The 17,660-nt window shown below is 35.8% G+C and overlaps 1 protein-coding gene across 30 annotated transcripts in view; it reads right to left on the bottom strand.

Annotated features, from left to right (window-relative positions):
• TRIP12 (thyroid hormone receptor interactor 12) overlaps nt 1–17,660 on the bottom strand; it is a 166,499-nt gene that overhangs the window by 38,730 nt on the left and 110,109 nt on the right. For 14 of the 30 annotated variants that reach the window (XM_074398915.1, XM_039469656.2, XM_039469654.2 and 11 more), the window contains 12 exons: nt 14,929–14,964; nt 14,754–14,849; nt 13,915–14,007; nt 13,557–13,718; nt 10,287–10,355; nt 10,030–10,195; nt 7,251–7,368; nt 6,705–6,864; nt 4,738–4,891; nt 3,362–3,590; nt 2,948–3,066; nt 1,350–1,557 (listed from right to left, as the gene is read on the bottom strand). In XM_074398915.1, the coding sequence (XP_074255016.1) occupies nt 1,350–1,557; nt 2,948–3,066; nt 3,362–3,590; nt 4,738–4,891; nt 6,705–6,864; nt 7,251–7,368; nt 10,030–10,195; nt 10,287–10,355; nt 13,557–13,718; nt 13,915–14,007; nt 14,754–14,849; nt 14,929–14,964 (1,610 nt within the window). The remainder of the gene's footprint in view (nt 1–1,349; nt 1,558–2,947; nt 3,067–3,361; nt 3,591–4,737; nt 4,892–6,704; nt 6,865–7,250; nt 7,369–10,029; nt 10,196–10,286; nt 10,356–13,556; nt 13,719–13,914; nt 14,008–14,753; nt 14,850–14,928; nt 14,965–17,660) is intronic. The other 16 variants (XM_039469659.2, XM_039469663.2, XM_039469668.2 and 13 more) reach the window with 3 other exon arrangements.

Here is a 17,660-nt window from a genome sequence, read left to right as displayed (position 1 = left end):
AGAAACACAGCAAGACCCCATGCCATGTCTCTTTAAAAAAAAGGGGAAAGGAAAAAATTGTTAAAGGGAAAGAAATACTGCAATTGTCTGAACTGTGTCTCTCCCTGTAATTTACTGAGGCACCATGCCTGCATTATAGTAAAACCCTGCAATAACTTATGTTACTGCACCAGCTAGTGGGTAGGAATGGAGCTGAGAAGGAAGAGAGAGAGAGCAAGGCTGGAAAGGAAAATGGCAGACAAATACAACTGCAGAATCAGGAAGGTGGAAGAGTCCCCAGAATTCTCCAATCCCAATCTCCTCAGACTAGTCAAATAATATGGGTACCAGTTAAACTCAGCCGTTTCCTAAAATAATACCCACTGTGCCAGAAGTTCCAGTCTGCTGCAAGTCTTCAAACTGCCAAAATTCATATTTAAACTAGACCAGAAACTGCCACTAGGTGGCACCAAAACCAGCAATTCCCCTCATCCCCACCCCTACCAGAGTTGGCTGTCTGCACAAGACAATGTTACCCTGCAGATTACAAGATTAAATGTTTTGGACCCCACTTATTGGGTATTACTGTATTTTAGGATAATCTACTTCTCAGCTCAAAAGGAGGCAAAAGGAGTACAGCAGTGAATACATTCTGAATTTCAGAACTGAATTTGGTTCATCATGTACCACTCACCAAGTAAAATTAAGCTTCTAACAGCAAGGAAAAAAAAAAAACACTTTTAGAGTGTGATTTGTTTCTAACACAACAAAATGGAAACCAATGGAAAGTGTGTAAACATTCTTAGCAGCACAGTATAACAAAGATTAAAAGCTGATAAATGGGAGGAAAGAATTTAAGAACTCCCATTTTCCATTATTAAAAGCAAACAATTTACTCCCAGTTGCCAATTAAAGATAAATGGGAAATCCGTATTTCTTGGCCTTTGTATTTTAAGGCTTCTAATTTTCAGTATTTTTAACTATATCAATATCTGCATGTCTCTAAGATCATATGTATGCAGCAGCACAAAAAATACTCACAAGACTACAAAATCAGAAACCAGAATTCAAATCCCACATTAGATCCTACAAGTAACGTAAGTGTGTAACACTTGCGCCAGTCACAAATGTCTCTCAACTTTAGTTTCCCTGTATGTCAATGGTAATACAACTCATCTCTTAAGTTCCTAAACACAGCCCAATACAGGTTTCCAATAAATGTTAAGTCCCATTCTCATTAACAAAATACAGATGGAAAAATATAGTATGTATCTGCTAATATGTTACCATTTTACTCACTGTATGATTCTCAGGTACCAAAGCAGAACTAACAGCAAAGAAATAAAAATCATAACACAATTCTTACTTACCCTTGAGGGCTGAGATCTAAAGAATCATCTCTGCTGTGCTGCAAGCTGGGTGATCCCAAGTCAGCTGCTGCATGAGTGGCAGCTGTGGCCGTCCCACTGCTGACTGAAGTTGTGGATCCCAAGGATCCTGACCCATTTGTACACGCCTTTGGTGGACTTGTCAACAAAGACTCTGATTCTGCTAAGTGTTTTACTTGATGCATTACACCTTTATAGTAACAGAGATGAAAGGGCATCAGTTTTAATCAGGAACAGAACCTTCTCCACCATTATAAAATCTCTAAATACCAACACTGACATATACACAGGAACACTACAAAATAACTGGCAAATAGGAAGAAGAAATTAGGAGCCAGAGTTTTTAACTTCACCTCAATCAGAAAAAAGTATAAAAATGAACAGTTAAAGAAAAATATTTATACTGAATGTCTTCTAAATCTTCAAAACTAGATTATATAAAACTTAATAGCATCACTATTAAGTACAAAGCAGGACAAGTTCAAAATACTCATTATAAAAACATTAATCAAAAACCTTGTGGTGTGACAGCCAGAGGGATGAATAAGACCTAGAATCATTAGTTAATTTCAAGTGCTTAAAAAAAAAGACAAGATCACATTAACACTGCCACCAAAAATGAAAACTGCTAGTAAAGGGTGGGAAATATCACATCCTTCGAGGTGTGTAAAGAGAGCTAAACACTGACTTGTGAGGCAAGGGTTCCTATCTGTCCTAGAATCATAGGAAGGTATGTATGAAGGCGTGTGACTAAGAACCATCAAAACTGTTTAACAATGCTGTGTTTGATTATCAGCTAGTATAAACTATATGCAAAGATGTGGATGAATCTAATATAAGTGAATGAGCACACGTTCACACTTTTTTGGAGAAGAGTCCATGGCTTCTATGAGACTCTTGTAAAAAATGAACTGTAATCCCAGGCTGAGGCAGGATTGCTGGAGGCCAGGAGTTTGACACTGACCCACGTGTGCACCAACACACCCAGCTAATTCCTGTATTTTTAGTAAAGACAAAGTTTCATCATGTTGGCCAGGCTTGTCTCGAACTCCTGACCTCAGGTGATCTGACTGCCTTAGCCTCCCAAAGTGCTGAGATTGCAAAAAGAAATTTTAGATTTTTTTTTTTTTTTTTTTTTTGGATACAGAGACTTACTCTGTCTCCTGGGCTGGAGTGCAGTGTCAGGATCTTGGCTCACTGAAACCTCTACCACTGGGTTCAAGCAATTCTCCTGCCCCAGCCTCCCTAGTAGCTGGGATTACAGTCATGTACTATCATGCCGAGGTACTTTTTGTATTTTTAGTAGGGACTGGGTTTTGCCATGTTGGCCAGGCTGATCTCCAACTCCTGACCTCAAGTGATCCACCTGCCGGGCGGCCTCCCACAGTGCACGGATTATAGGCGTGAGCCACCACACCCAGCATAAAAGACATTCTACATACACCTGAGCTATAAGCTAATAGAGCTTTCAAATGTCATTTTTAAATTTAAAAGCTATCAGTTTTTGTTCAATAGATTAAAACTTTATTTCTATTGAAGTACTATCTAGACTGACTGATCATTAATTTACATTACATTACCTTCTCTTCTGAAGTAAACACTAAAAATATCAGGTAACTTCTGCATTAAGATTTCTGCCATCTGAAGTGCTCCAACTACTATCTTCAGGTCTTGGCTTGATAGCATGGAAGCAATGTGACTAAAAAAGAAAGCATTGGTATATAAAACTCTGCCTGAATTTGATGACTGTTTTTGGCCATACTAGTTTAAACTGAGAGCAAAGTATTTTCATTGTGAAACCACTCTATTAACACAAAAATTTTTCTTAAACACTCAAGTTTTATATTTTATAAAAGCTGTATATAAATATAGACAAGAAGAGCTCAAGATACTCCAAACTTTTGTGCATATTTTTTCCATTACTTTAGAGATTTCTGAAATTACTTGCAGAGATTCGAATTTGTAAAATGTTTCTACTACTTCCATTAACACACCTTGAAACAGCATGATTTTTCAGAACATCCTTCAGAAGTTCGGCATCCGCAAAATAAATTATCCTAAGAATTGCTCTAAGGCACTTATGTCTGACCGCAGGTCCTGCTGAGGAACTATACACTTCATAAAGAACACCAAATAACGTCTTAATAAAAGACTTAGCCAGTTCCGGATCCTCTTTCATAAGCTGTGCTCGAGCATCATCCTTCTTTGACTCTGAATATCCACCTATTACATAAAAAAAAAAAATCATGCAATCCTGAAGTGACAGACTTCAGAAACACAATAAACTACAGAAAACATTCAAGCCAATGTAATTCTTCAAACGGTATGAAAAACTTTTTCATTATAGTTTTTCATTAAATGACCTTATATGATCAACTAGGATTTACAAAGATGCTAAAGGCAACATTAAGAAAGACAAAATTCGGCTGTCTAGAGAACCAGTAACCTATTTGGGCCAGCTGAAAGTAACAATTCATCACTGCACTGTACCTCTTTATTTTACTGCTATATATTCAATGAAACACAGGGAAATCCAATACTAACCAACGAAACCAGTGGTAAGACAAAAGAGTTCTAGAAATGCACAGTATTTCACTAAAAGCTATGTAAAATGGCTATGGCTGAAGAAGATAATTCCGCACCTATGCTTAGTGACATAAAGTGTAGGGAAAAGATACCTGATAAACACTAAGTTATACACAAGGGTTTGGCAATGTATGGTCTTGTAAGCTGAATCCAGCCCACCACCCATTTTTGTAAATAAAATTTTATTAGAATGCAATCATGTACATTTGTTTACATATTGTATATGGCTAATTGAGAGCTACAATGGCAGTGGTAATTCGTATAGATTAGATAACCTGCAACATTTAAAATATTTACTATCTGGCCCTTTGCAAAAAAACATTGCTCTAAACTAGGGCTGCAAAAGCAATGAACTAAATCCCTGAGGGGACAGATAAATGTCAGAAACCTGGTGTTGGTTTTTTTTTTTTTTAAATCATGATCATCTGCCCTTAATTAGTTCAGATAATTTTGGCAGGAAGGTATAAAATACAAGGTTTGAAAGAAGTAGTAAATGGATCTAAAGGTGTAATAACATGGTAAGATAAAAATCTGTATGAACAAATTCTAACTGGAGTCTCAGGACATCAGGTAAGTAGACAAACTGCAGAAAAGACACCAGTTAATGCTGGCTCACTCATCCATGAAAGGCATATGATTTCAATAAATAAATAAATCCAAAAAACAAATTACTATTATGTAATTGTCTTAAGTTTAAAAAGATACTGAACCAATTATTATTTATTATGCAAATAGAAAATACTACACAATAATATAGTGCTATTTTAACTCACAATGTACTTACTAGTGTTAGTATTGGCTAAGGGGTTAGGTTTTCTCTGAATGGCACGTGCTGTTCCCGTGTCCTCATTGATTTGCTGCATAGAATTAAAATCAATAGTATAAACTCGTCCCAGAGTGGACAAGCTTATCTCATCCTCACCGACCTGATGGGCTGCCTGAGAGCAAAGAGAGAGAAACTTTGAATATAAACATGGAGAAATTTATTACCTTAAGACACAGTGGGGACCCTCCAAATATATTAGCTTACATATTTATTTCATCAGCTTTTAGATGGTGAAGTTAACAGAAGGAGGAAAATTCAATAGTGTAGACATGACAAAACTCATTCATTCAACAAATCACTTTAAATTAGACATAGATTATATGCCTCAGGCCTTATCAGGGACCCTTAGACATAAATGCAGGTAAAATCTTGATGAAAGATCCACTTATGTAGCATCACTGACACAAAGACACCATTTGTATTAAGAATGCTTTTAAGACACTGCTTATAAAAAGTAAGTTATCCATAAATCTTAGTATTCTTAGATTAAAAACATTATTTACATGATGAATTCTTAGCGACCTACCAAAATCCTCCCTCAGACAAAATGATCCTATGAAACTGTCTTCACTAAACAAAGATAACTTTAAGACTGAAAGCGACACAACTGAAATGGATTGATCGCTAGGGCTGCATGTGGTATACACAACATATTTAAATGGAGACAGTTTGATTAGCAGTTTGCTTGATTTTAAACAGACTACAGAAAAAAAATTCTCATTACAGAGTCCAATCTATGGAACTCCTAGGCTAAATGGAAGACATGACTCTCAGCATATAAGACAGAGAGTAAGCTAATGGTGAAGGTGCAATGATCAGGAAAATGCTAAAAAGAAGAAGACTTACGAGTTAGAGACCAGGACCGCTATTAGCAGGATCAGCCTGCTTATATACTGCTTATATATAATACTGCACAAAAGGCCAAAGTCAATTTTCTCATAAAAGCTGACTCTGACACTGGATTTTATTCTTAAAACTCAATTTTATGATGTAGGTCACTGGTTTAAAATTTTTTTTTTTTAATTCATTTTTTTAGAAACGAACTAGTAGAAGACATCTTTCAAAAAGAATGTCTATTCAAAATGAGTGATGTTCTAAAAAGAATTCAAACATCAAAGGTTAAAATTAGAAAATACATAAATTCTTACAAGTGTACTGAACATAGTATATATGCATGGCAGAAATAACAGTGACCAACACCTGCTAATCTAGAGCAAACATTATGCTAATTTAGTTTTAAAAATATTTCAGTGCAAACAATATGTAAGTAAGGAAGTAAAAATAAAAATCATGAACTGTCACAGAAAAATCACTGTCAACATTTTGGTATATTCCTCCCCTTTGTAATATTCATATTTTCAACTTATTTTGCTGAATTCCAAAAAGAGTCACAAAATCTTGTATACTGTGTTTTTCATTCATATTTGATTTTATATCATTAAAATGAGTCCCAATAATATCTGGATAACATACAAGCCTATGTATGTATCACAATTTACTAATTCACCCAGAACTAGCTATTTCATTTGTTTCCATGTTTTTGCTCTTAAAAAATATTGAGAGGAAACTATTTGTATGTACATCTTTGCTCATGGGACATTGCTTTCGGATAGAAGATAGAACGGTTTAGAAATCTATAGCCTAAGTCCTCCAACGTTTCCTTTCAGAAATGAGGAAACTATGGAACAACAAACTGAAATTACTTGCTCCAAGTCAATCAGGTAGTTAGCAGCAGAAGCAGGACTAGAACATCATGTTTGCTGACCTGAACAGAAATGAGGACCTTGTTCTCAGGAGACAAAATGAGAGAATCTTGAGTTAATTCAAAATAAAGCACATTCAAGTACACATATCCACCTCCCCACTCCATCCCTACACCCACTCTCCAACAAAATAGACATATTTAAACGGTACGATGAAACTACTACCTCAATGATCCGGCTGTCAATCCTGTTATATGGATGCCAGAGGCCCCGATCATCACGCCACTGCCATATCGCACCATCTGTGTTCTGTGCATTTCCCTTCTTCAACATGGTATCAACTGCAAAAATGCCTTCTTTTGGTAAACATGGCATAAGTTCACTGAAAACAAAAAGTACAATCATTTTAATAACTTTTTAAAATATTAGTAAGTATTAGGTCCCTAAAGAAAAGTCATCTCACACAAATCACAAGTTACACTTAGCCCAATTTTTGTTTTGTTTTGTTTTTGTTTTTGAGACAGAGTCTTCACTCTGTCGCCTGGCTGGAGTGCAGTGGTGCAACCTCCGCCTCCCGGGTTCAAGCAATTCTCCTGCCTTGGCCTCCGGAGTAGCTGGGATTACAGGCACCCGCCACCACACCTGGCTAATTTTTTGTATTTTTGGTAGAGATGGGGTTTCACCATGTTGGCCAGGCTGGTCTCAAACTCCTGACCTCGTGATTTGCCCACCTCAGCCTCCCCAAGTGATATTTAGCCCAAGCTTTACCAAATCAGAGATGTAAGTTCATATAGTTCTTGAGGACTTCGTGGAACAAGGTCAATCTGTTCCTGACAACTTCCATTGGAGGCACCGCATAGGAGAAAGTGAAGCGTTTCTGCAATGTCTGTAAAAACCAACAACAAAAAACAAAAGCCTATTAAACTAGTTGCAGTACCTCATTCAAGGGCAAACATTGCCCAAGGGAGGAAAATAATCAGAATGATTTTCTTGTAAAGCAACATAATGCAGAAATTAATGTAAAAAACCCAAAAATGTGGTAATTAAAACTTTAAAAAAAAATTTGCGTAGATTTTAACAATCTCTTTCTGAAGACTTCATTCTTTAGTCCAAACCTAGCTAGGTGCCTAATCACAATTCCTCCTCACCTGTGAGACTTTAGGAACCCTTTATTACTTTCTTTGAGAAGCATAGTACTTTGGACAAAAGTACATTCAACGTATCACAAATCAAATATATTCATGTATTTGTCTTCAATTCAAATACACTGAAAATGTGTGGCCCATAGTATAAAATTTAACAAAAGTATGTGAATCTTATTATATTGTGATCAGGAAAACCATTATCTCAGTGACACTGATTACGTGTAAACTTGATGCAAGGATCAGGCAAGCATTCTCTACTGTAAGTTTCCATTCACAGAAGACATCAGTTTTGGGAGGACTCTGCATGATAGCCACTCAGATGTGCTGACACTGTGAGTGGAGAGAACTCAGTCCCTACAGTTTAGTCAGTCTAAACCTAAGGAAGCTGAAACCTAAAGACACAACTGGGTCTTTGCTGATTGTGGGTGTGGATGTGTGTGTTCCTGTAAGTATTATACATATGCAAAATTACATAAACATTTCATTAGAATGCTTTATCAATAATCAGTAAGTTCTGTTATCAAAATATTCATTGATTTGGGCAGAGAGACGTAGATAGTGAATTGCTTGCCACATAGAAATTCACAATTAGTGATTAAGATTTTTTTTTTTTTTTTTTTTTTTTTAAAGACCAACAGCCCGAGAGCTTGCAGCTCTCCAGGACTGAAGGCCAAGATTTTTTTTTTTAATTACAGTTTTGCCAACTTTATAGAGAAATTTGAATACATGGCATCCTGCATTAAAAGGATTTTTTTTTTTTTTTTTTTTTTAGAAGTCAAGGGATGACAACAAAATAGAGACAAACAGAAGAGGTTCACATTTCCTTTTACAGGGTTATTATAGAAAGAAACTATGGCGACCTCCATATGATAAACATGGTAAGCTTCCTGGAGCATGCAAAAGAGGTGAAAATATACTAAAAAGAAAAAAAATGTTAAAAAAAAAAAGGCAGGCAGCAATTTTACAAATTAATATTTAGGGATGGGCTGTAACAAAATGTACATTAATAAGAAATAATCTCTTAATGATTCAGAAAATTTGGGGATAAGCAAGGTTCAAAGAACTCCCAGAGACTCAAAATAGGGTTGTTTGGAAAACTTTTTGGAAAAGTATGTTTTCATTTCAATATACTGTCTCAGACAGTGTGTGACCACTCAAACAGAATGGGACCAAAGATGATTTTGTCAGTTAATATCACTGACTCCGAAGGTAACATCCATAGAGATTAGAATTATGGGTATGAAATTTCCCATAATCAAAGGTACTCTATACAAAAGTGATCAGTACTCTATTGGAAATAACCGTAACAGCCAAGTATGATGGTTCATGCCTATAATCCTAGTATTCTGGGAGGCCAAGGCAGCAGGATGGCATGAGCCCAGGACTTCAAGAACAGCTTAGGCAATACAATGAGACCTTGTCTCTATAAAAAGTGTAAAGAAAAAGAAAATTATAATGTACAGATGTTGTCTAAAGCCCCACCATTCTCTGACATTAACTTGCTAAGTCTAAGGATTAAGAAAGAAATGGTCAACCACAAGAGTAGTGCAATAACATTTTATCTCCCACACACTGGGTAAGATTGGAAAAGGTTTAGAAATACCAAATTAGCAAACATCAGAGACATTCATCAATATAAAAACATTCCGACTTTTTGAGGGAAGAAAGCATTCTGGAATCAGAAAAACTGCTAGAAAATCTAGTATGTGCAGAAAAAGCAACCTATATAAGCTGAAGACAGCTGGTTACTGAAAGATAAAACTCAGATTTCTCCTAATCAAGGATAGTTATGTGACTAACATTGTATAGAAATTAATGACTTTGTATTGTTAGCCCTAGAAACACCAAGGGGAAAACATTTAATCTATACTTTAAAAGGAGTATGTTAGAAAGATTAACATACTGTTGGCCAGGCGCGGTGGCTCAAGCCTGTAATCCCAGCACTTTGGGAGGCTAAGGCGGGCGGATCACGAGGTCAAGAGATCGAGACCATCCTGGTCAACATGGTGAAACCCCGTCTCTACTAAAAATACAAAAAATTAGCTGGGCATGGTGGTGCGTGCCTGTAATCCCAGCTACTCAGGAGGCTGAGGCAGGAGAATTGCCTGAACCCAGGAGGCAGAGGTTGCGGTGAGCCGAGATCGTGCCATTGCACTCCAGCCTGGGTAACAAGAGCGAAACTCCGAAACTCCGTCTCAAAAACAACAACAACAACAAAAAACTAAAAAAAGAAAGATTAACATACTGTCACAACAAAAATTTACTAAATATTAACACTTTACTCTCCAGTGCCTATGATACTAGTCAATTTCTTCTACTTGCTCAGCTTATGTTGACTTTACTTATTAATGAAGAACAAGCCACTTTTCCTGCTTAAAGTAGAACTGTAAAATTGCACTTACTTTGTTTCATAAGTTGAACAGCTAAAGTTGGACAGTTGGAACACATCAGTGAAAACATGCGAACCACCATTATAAACATCCCAGAACTTAAAATTGGTGGAGTCACTACCAACAGCTGTTGAACATTTGTAAGCAGATCTTTGGAAGCAACCTGCTGGAGTAAATTCTTCACAAACACAAGAACAAAGGAATCATTACATCAAGATTCAGCAATTCAAGAACCTCAGAAAAATACTACCAAAGACTAAAACACTTACCTCCTCATGCTGGAAGTTGTCCACTAGACGTGCAAAACAAAGGCAAGTGCTTTCTACGGACTTTTTATCCTGTTTTTTTAAATAAAGGAAAATAAAACTTGTTAGTATAAAGCATTTTCACTGTCATACACCACTACTTTATCTTCTTCCTAATCCCAGATTCTTCAAGGCAAGCTCAATTAGTAAATGTCAGCTTTGAAAATGCAAATGGGCCTAAGCAAGGTACAGTCAGTAACATTACAATTTGGAAATAAAGAGGAATCAAACCAACCTCTGTCCCGTATAAAGGCCCCTACTAGATAAAAGCAAATATACAGAAAAGGAAGAACTATTGTGCTTATGCAATCTCAATACCTAAACAAATGTTATACTAAAGAAATAAATAGCCTACTTTCCTTTAAAAGCATTACAAGTAGAAATGTTTAAGTAGGTAAAACAAAAAATTAGAAAAAGAAAAGGTGCAAGAACAGAGGTTTATTGAGAATGTTAAAAATAGGGAATAGACTTGCAATATTCACTATAAAAACAAAAAATAGAATTCATATGAAAAAGTTTCACTATAAAAACGATTTGCCATATTTGCCATAAAAACAGAGTGACATCACTGACAAAACTTTTGAAATAACTGTCATTAAAAAAAAGGGAAAGAACATTTTGCTGGCTACACTAATGTTTTGATAGACCTTGACTTTTCCTAATTTATAAGTGGACTTCATATGTAAAAATTAGACTTGTCTTTACAAAAATGAGAATTCAGGTATTATTAAACATTCACTGCCACTACATAAATCTACAAAGAGTGCTACAAATAGTGACTACGTAACTTCTCTGATTGTCTTATTTCTAAAGAATATCATATGGAACTGATGATCACATAACATAGAAAATATAGTTTTAGACTAAAGAAAAGATTCTCTCAATCAACTATATTTGTATTTATTTTTATTATTATCATTATTTTGAGATAGAATCTTGCTCAATCTCAGGGCTGGAGTGCATCGGTGCGATCTCAGCTCACTGCAACCTCCGCCTCTGGGGTTCAAGCGATTCTCCTGCCTCAGCTTCCTGAGTAGCTGGGATTATAGGTGTGTGCCACTATGACCAGCTAATTTTTGTATTTTTAGTAAACACAAGGTTTCGCTATTGATCAGGCTGGTCTCAAACTCTGGACCTCAGGTGATCTACCTGCCTGGGCCTCTCAAAGTGCTGGGATTACAGGTGAGAGCCACTGTGCCCCCAGCCAACTATGTTTTTTAAAATAAATATATAAACATATTTTTAAAAAATTAATAGCACTACTTTGTTTTGATCATTTTAGAAGCAAAAGGCTCTAGGGTGATTCAATTATCATTACTGTTTTATCTTATATGAGTCCCTTGTTTGGTTGAGTATGGTAGCTCACACCTGTAATCCGAACATTTCGGGAGGCTGAGAGGGGTGGACTGCTTAAGCCCAGGAGTTCGAGACCAGCCAGGCCAACACAGTGAAACTGTTTCTACTAAAAACACAAAAATTAGCTAGGCGTTAATGGGACACACCTGTAATCCAACCTATTCAGGTGGCTGAGGCAGGAGACTCACTTGAACCCAGGAAGCGGAGGCTGCAGTGAGATCATGCCACTGCACTGCAGCCTGGGCAAAAGAGTAAGACTCAGTCTTAAAAACAAAAAAACAAACACAAAAAACAACAACAACAAAAATTCCTAATTTATTTAAAAATATTTTTATAAACCTAATTTCTCTGGGGTCTTAAGCACTCTTTGTAAAGGCAATTGTAAAACCAGGTTTCTAGAAATATCTTTAGCAATAACAAACAATGCTTTAAAATATCTCTCTATAGTTTAAAAAAAAAAAAACCCTCAATTTCTCCATAGCCTTGAAGCTGAACTCACAATTTGTCCTTAGTAAGCACTCTTTGTAAAGGCAATTGTAAAACCAGGTTTCTAGAAATATCTTTAGCAATAACAAACAATGCTTCAAAATATCTCTCTATAGTTTTTTATTTTTTTAAGACGGAGTTTCGCTCTCGTTACCCAGGCTGCAATGGCGTGATCTAGGCTCACTGCAACCTCCGCCTCCTGGGTTCAGGCAATTCTCCTGCCTCACCCTCCTGAGTAGCTGGGATCACAGGCACGCGCCACCACGCCCGGCTAATTTTTTGTATTTTTAGTAGAGACAGGGTTTCACCATGTTGACCAGGATGGTCTCAATCTCTTGACCTTGTGATCCACCCACCTCAGCCTCCCAAAGTGCTGGGATTACAGGCGTGAGCCACTGCTCCCGGCTCTCTCTCTAGTTTTTTTTTAAAAAAAAAAAAAAACAACCCTCAATTTCTCCATAGCCTTGAAGCTGAACTCACGATTTGTCCTTACCATCCCTGGCCCATAAACCCTGCTTTTCACACCGTATCATCAGGTCCATTGATTCTGCCGCCAAAATAATCACTTTTGCTCTTCTCCAACACCAGATAGTCACAGTCACAAACTACACTTTTCATTTCTGTTTGGGACACAGTCTAGTCTCTCTTCTGGTCTTAATCTATATCCTCCTGTTCCCATCTGCCTCCTCCAATGTCTTTCAACAAAGGGTGATCTTTCCAAAAGGAAATTCTGATATCACATAATAGACACTCAATGTTTGCTGAAATAATAAATCTATCCCTTAAAGTCAAAATAGTTAAAATCATCAAACATCTGAATTACTGTTCATTTGAATCAATCTACCAAAATTTTATCAAATAACCTAATATTGCACATAACTGGATGATAATAAAAACACGAATCAGAACTTTTTTGATTATATAAGAAGCTGACATATTTAAAACACTAATTGAAATTGTCATTTTAAAAAAGTGGCCAGGTGAGGTGGCTCATGCCTGTAATCCCAGCACTTTGGGAGGTCAAGGCAGGTGAATCACCTGAGGTCAGGAGTTTGAGACCAGCCTGGCCAACACAGCAAAACCCAATCTCTACTAAAAATACAAAAATTAGCCGGACACGGTGGTGCACACCTGTAATGGCAACTATTTGAGAAGCTAAGGCAGGAGAAATCGCTTGAACCTGTAATGGCAACTACTTGAGAAGCTAAGGCAGGAGAATCGCTTGAACCCAAGAGGAGGGGGTTGCAGTGAGCTGAGATTGTGCCAATGCACGCTAGCCTAACAGTGAGACTCCATCTCAAAAAAAAAATAAAATAAAATAAAAAATTTTTTTAAAAAGTAAAAAAAATTAAAAAAACACTTTATGGCACATAAAATAGATTCATATTTTACCTGATGTGTTAGCCTTTGGGTTAGCAATGGGAGGGAATCTGCCACAAAATGAAATTCATCTGGCGTGATACTCTGGCAGCAATTGGCTGCAATTGCTAATGCATTTCTTTGGGCATTTATGCTGAAGAATTCTAGGTACAGCAAGCAGTCTGCCAAACCACCCTAAAATATAGAAAACTGTTAAGGTAAAGAAAAATCCTTTATCAGCAATAAAAAATAATTTAACTAGTAAAAAGCCTAGCACATTACTTTGGAAATGACTTGTATCTTAAAAAAATTGCAATCAAAGAGCTAGTACAAATGTGGATTTAAAAACTTCTACATAAAGTGAAATGCAGTCCTAAGTAACAACACTTACCGCCTGTAGAATGGCTTTACTGTGTCTCCGTGACAACATCTCCAAGGCAGTCAAGGCCTGCTCTGCCACATCAATACACTGAATAACTTGCAGCTGGGAACATATAAATAGTTAGATAAGGTTATCATTTAAGTTCTTTTCTAATAACATATCTTTTACAAACGTGAAAACAGTATTTTCTCTAATTTACATCTATGTATATTATCTCTAACATGTAACCCACCATAGGATATAAGTATAGCCAGTTTCTTTATAACCTGTTTTAAGATACTAAAAGATGTTTTACATAATAAACCAAACCCAATTATGTAACTTTTAAATCTTCAGACTTAAAATAGATGAGTTTTTTTACCCAACAAAAATTTAAAATCAGATTTTAAACTTTACACCATATTGCAAGTTTCATCAGATAAAGCAAATTTTGTTGTGCGTTAAACAAACAAAAAGGTCTGTAAGACAGAGCAAAAACACAATTTACTACAAACTAAGAGAAATTTTTATTCACCACTGAATCATCTTTCTCAGCTACATAATTAGGGTATAAATAGCTATCAATCTCAATGGGATGTTTTCTAGAAATCATATTATTTTTAATCAAGTACTTTAAAGTTCTCTTAAAGTTCTTATATTAATGTGCTAATTATTATTAAAAATTACAAACTAGGTTGATTCTATAAACAATTTATCTTCAACTTCAAACTACTGATCTGCTGGATGTGAAATATTCTTCGGGAATCTTGGCTAAAAAATGTACTTCAGATAATGGAAGCTAAAATTAGGAGTTTGAAATTTGATTCCCTATGCCTGCTTTTGAACAAGTGTAGTAAAAGTAGGATCACCTTTTCTAAAAAGACAGGAATAGCATCTACTACAACAGCAGATGATCGAGGAAGTGCTTCCATCATGTATGTTAAGGCTCGACAAGCATGGTTCATCTAGAAAACAAGAGATTTTACTGAATAAAAACTCAAAACTTAAATACACACCATTAAAAAAAACACAGAATATACTTACAATATCAAAATTATGCTCCATCTGAAGTAATGTTATCTGTTAAAAAAAATAATAACAAAGTATTAGAACCTATATTGGTAGGGAAAATCCTAGAGGTATTTCTTCCTCTTCTACTTCAACTGAAATGGAAGGTATGAATCCTAACTTTTACCACACAAAAATAACTTCAAGATAAAACCTAGTAGACATACACAGAAATGATTAGCTCTAACCCCTTTCAATAGCCTATTAATATATCCATGAGGATTTAACAAGTGTTAATAAATGCCAGATACATAAACAAACAGGATCAGCAATGCACTGACATTTGTTGAATTACCAACTGTCAGCACAGATTCAGGACCGTAACGTAACTTAAACTCTTGTGAACAAGCTTCTCTAAAACAGTAAGCATCATTTAACTCACCTGTAAAATACACAGTTAATATAGGATTTAAACACAAGATAGATCACATCAGAAACTGTGCACTAATTAGAGCCAAATTAATATAATTACTCGATATATGCATAAGTTTAAATATCTGATTTTAGTTTTGTCTTGTGAAAAGATCTTAAGCAGATTTCAGCTATGTTTTTTCTAATGAAGGAATGTAAAATTGCTGGGGATACACACTCTATCCTCTTGAAGCAGCTGAGTCACCAAAGAAATTTCCTCCCTGGGGGTAAGACAGCCATTCACTATCTTCTGGTTCAATGGAAATTTTTAATGCACTGAATTTAACCTTGTAAATACATTTCAATTAAATTTATAACAACAAACATCAGATATTCTAACATAATAATCATTCAATATCAATGTCTTCTCAGCTCTGAATTGTGCTGGGTAAAGTATACCTACATACCAGAAGTCCTAAGAACTACTTTTGTTTAAAGTCACATACAAACACTGTACCATATACATACACCCCATTAAGGATCCAAAAACAAAACAATTTATTAAATCACTTAATATCAGTCACTTAAAACACTTAGTCTAATTTGAAAGAACTTGTCATGTTAAAAGAAAAAGTAGTAAGTTCCCCAATTATTAAGTAACCTTATTAGACCGTGTTTGGGAAGGACTGGTAAAAACAGGTCCCCTTTCACCAACAACGACTATTTATGTCACATTACTGTATTGTGATGAACAGATATAAACAATATTCAGTTGTGACAAAAGATAAATCTAGATAACTCATAACAGCCATTATTAATAGCATCGGCACACCTGTGCAAGTCAATTAGGTACTTAAATCTAATTAACAATCAGCACATTAAGTAAACTGAATCATGTATCAACATTTCTGCCTAGATTTAATGGCTTCTTTAACTAATAAAAGCTAAATTTTAACTGTAGATAGTATAAGGTAAGCCTAGTTATTTGTTGCTACTTCTTAGTGAACAACAATAAAAAAAAAATGAAAGTTTGATTCAGGTCACAGAAGTCAGCTATTGAACAAATCAGCAATCTGAGAATGGATATTAACATAGGCAAAATCTGAAAGTTGAAAGGTTATTAACATTGCTATCATGAAACACTCAGAAAGCAACAAGTACAACTTTTACTAGAATGGAAATGATAAGATTTGGAAACTGGCTTTTATTCTCTGCATACGGGTGGCAGGTGAAGAAACCGTAATATCCTTTACCAAACTGCCAGAGCTGAGCCATCCAAATAAGAACAAGCGGAATAAGGACGGTCACTGTCTTATTCCTTTACTCAGTTCTCTCCCTAAAACTCAAGTTATCTCCATAACTTGATAATCTGATCAAATGGGACAATATGATGTACCAACCATAACTGCATTTTTTGCCAGCTTTACTGGATATACAAAAAGGCTTACATGGTATTTAACTATAATTTCCAAAATAAAACATGATACAAATGTAATCATATTTTTTGTCAGCTTTATTCGATACACAGAAAGACTTAGATGATATTTAAATATAATTTCCAAAATAAACATGCTACAAATGTAATCATAATGTTTATGTTTGTCTTCGGTTATTTGATTTAGACTCAAATTTTAATCTTAAATTATAGCCAATTTCTTTAATTTTGGACAAAGAAAATTGTCAAGCCACTATTTAAAAGCTATATTGTGCTAAGGTGCCTACATTTGGTAATGGCAATTTTTCTTCCTATTGTTTCTCATTTAAAAGTTTAAGGAATCAAGCTGTTAATAAATACCTCATGAAAATATTAACTCACAAATGTGTTGAAAAGGCATTAAAAAGATGTTTTAACGTCTCTTACTTCTTTTTCTGAGACAGAATTTTCGCTCCTGTTGCCCAGGCTGGAGTGTAGGCTCACTGCAACCTCGGCCTACCACATTCAAGAAATTCTCCTGCCTCGGGCTCCAGGGCAGCTGGGATTACAGGTGCACACCACCAAGCCTGGCTAATTTTTTTATTTTTAGTAGAGGCAGGGTTTCACCATGCTGGCCAGACTGGTATGGAACTCCTTACCTCAGGTGATCTACCCGCCTTGGTGTGAGCCATCACGCACAGCCAACATAAAACCTTTTAAACTGAAAGGATCCATATACATATCATATGGCTTGAGCAGTATTCCCATGTACACATTTACTAAATATGAAGCCTTTCTGGCCCCCCGAACACAAACCAAAGAGAGCTTCCCCTGACTACTGCTCCATGGATCACCAGGCTAGCATGTATATTCTATATGGTAAGAGTAAAAATATTACAAGTGAGGTGAACAACTTAAAACCAGTCATTTAAGTATCAAAAAT

Source organism: Saimiri boliviensis, chromosome 5 (assembly GCF_048565385.1).
Source record: "Saimiri boliviensis isolate mSaiBol1 chromosome 5, mSaiBol1.pri, whole genome shotgun sequence".
Classification (NCBI taxonomy): Eukaryota; Metazoa; Chordata; class Mammalia; order Primates; family Cebidae; genus Saimiri; species Saimiri boliviensis.
The sequence above is the reverse complement of the archived record's forward strand: the minus strand, read 5'-3'. Positions and strand labels throughout refer to the sequence as shown.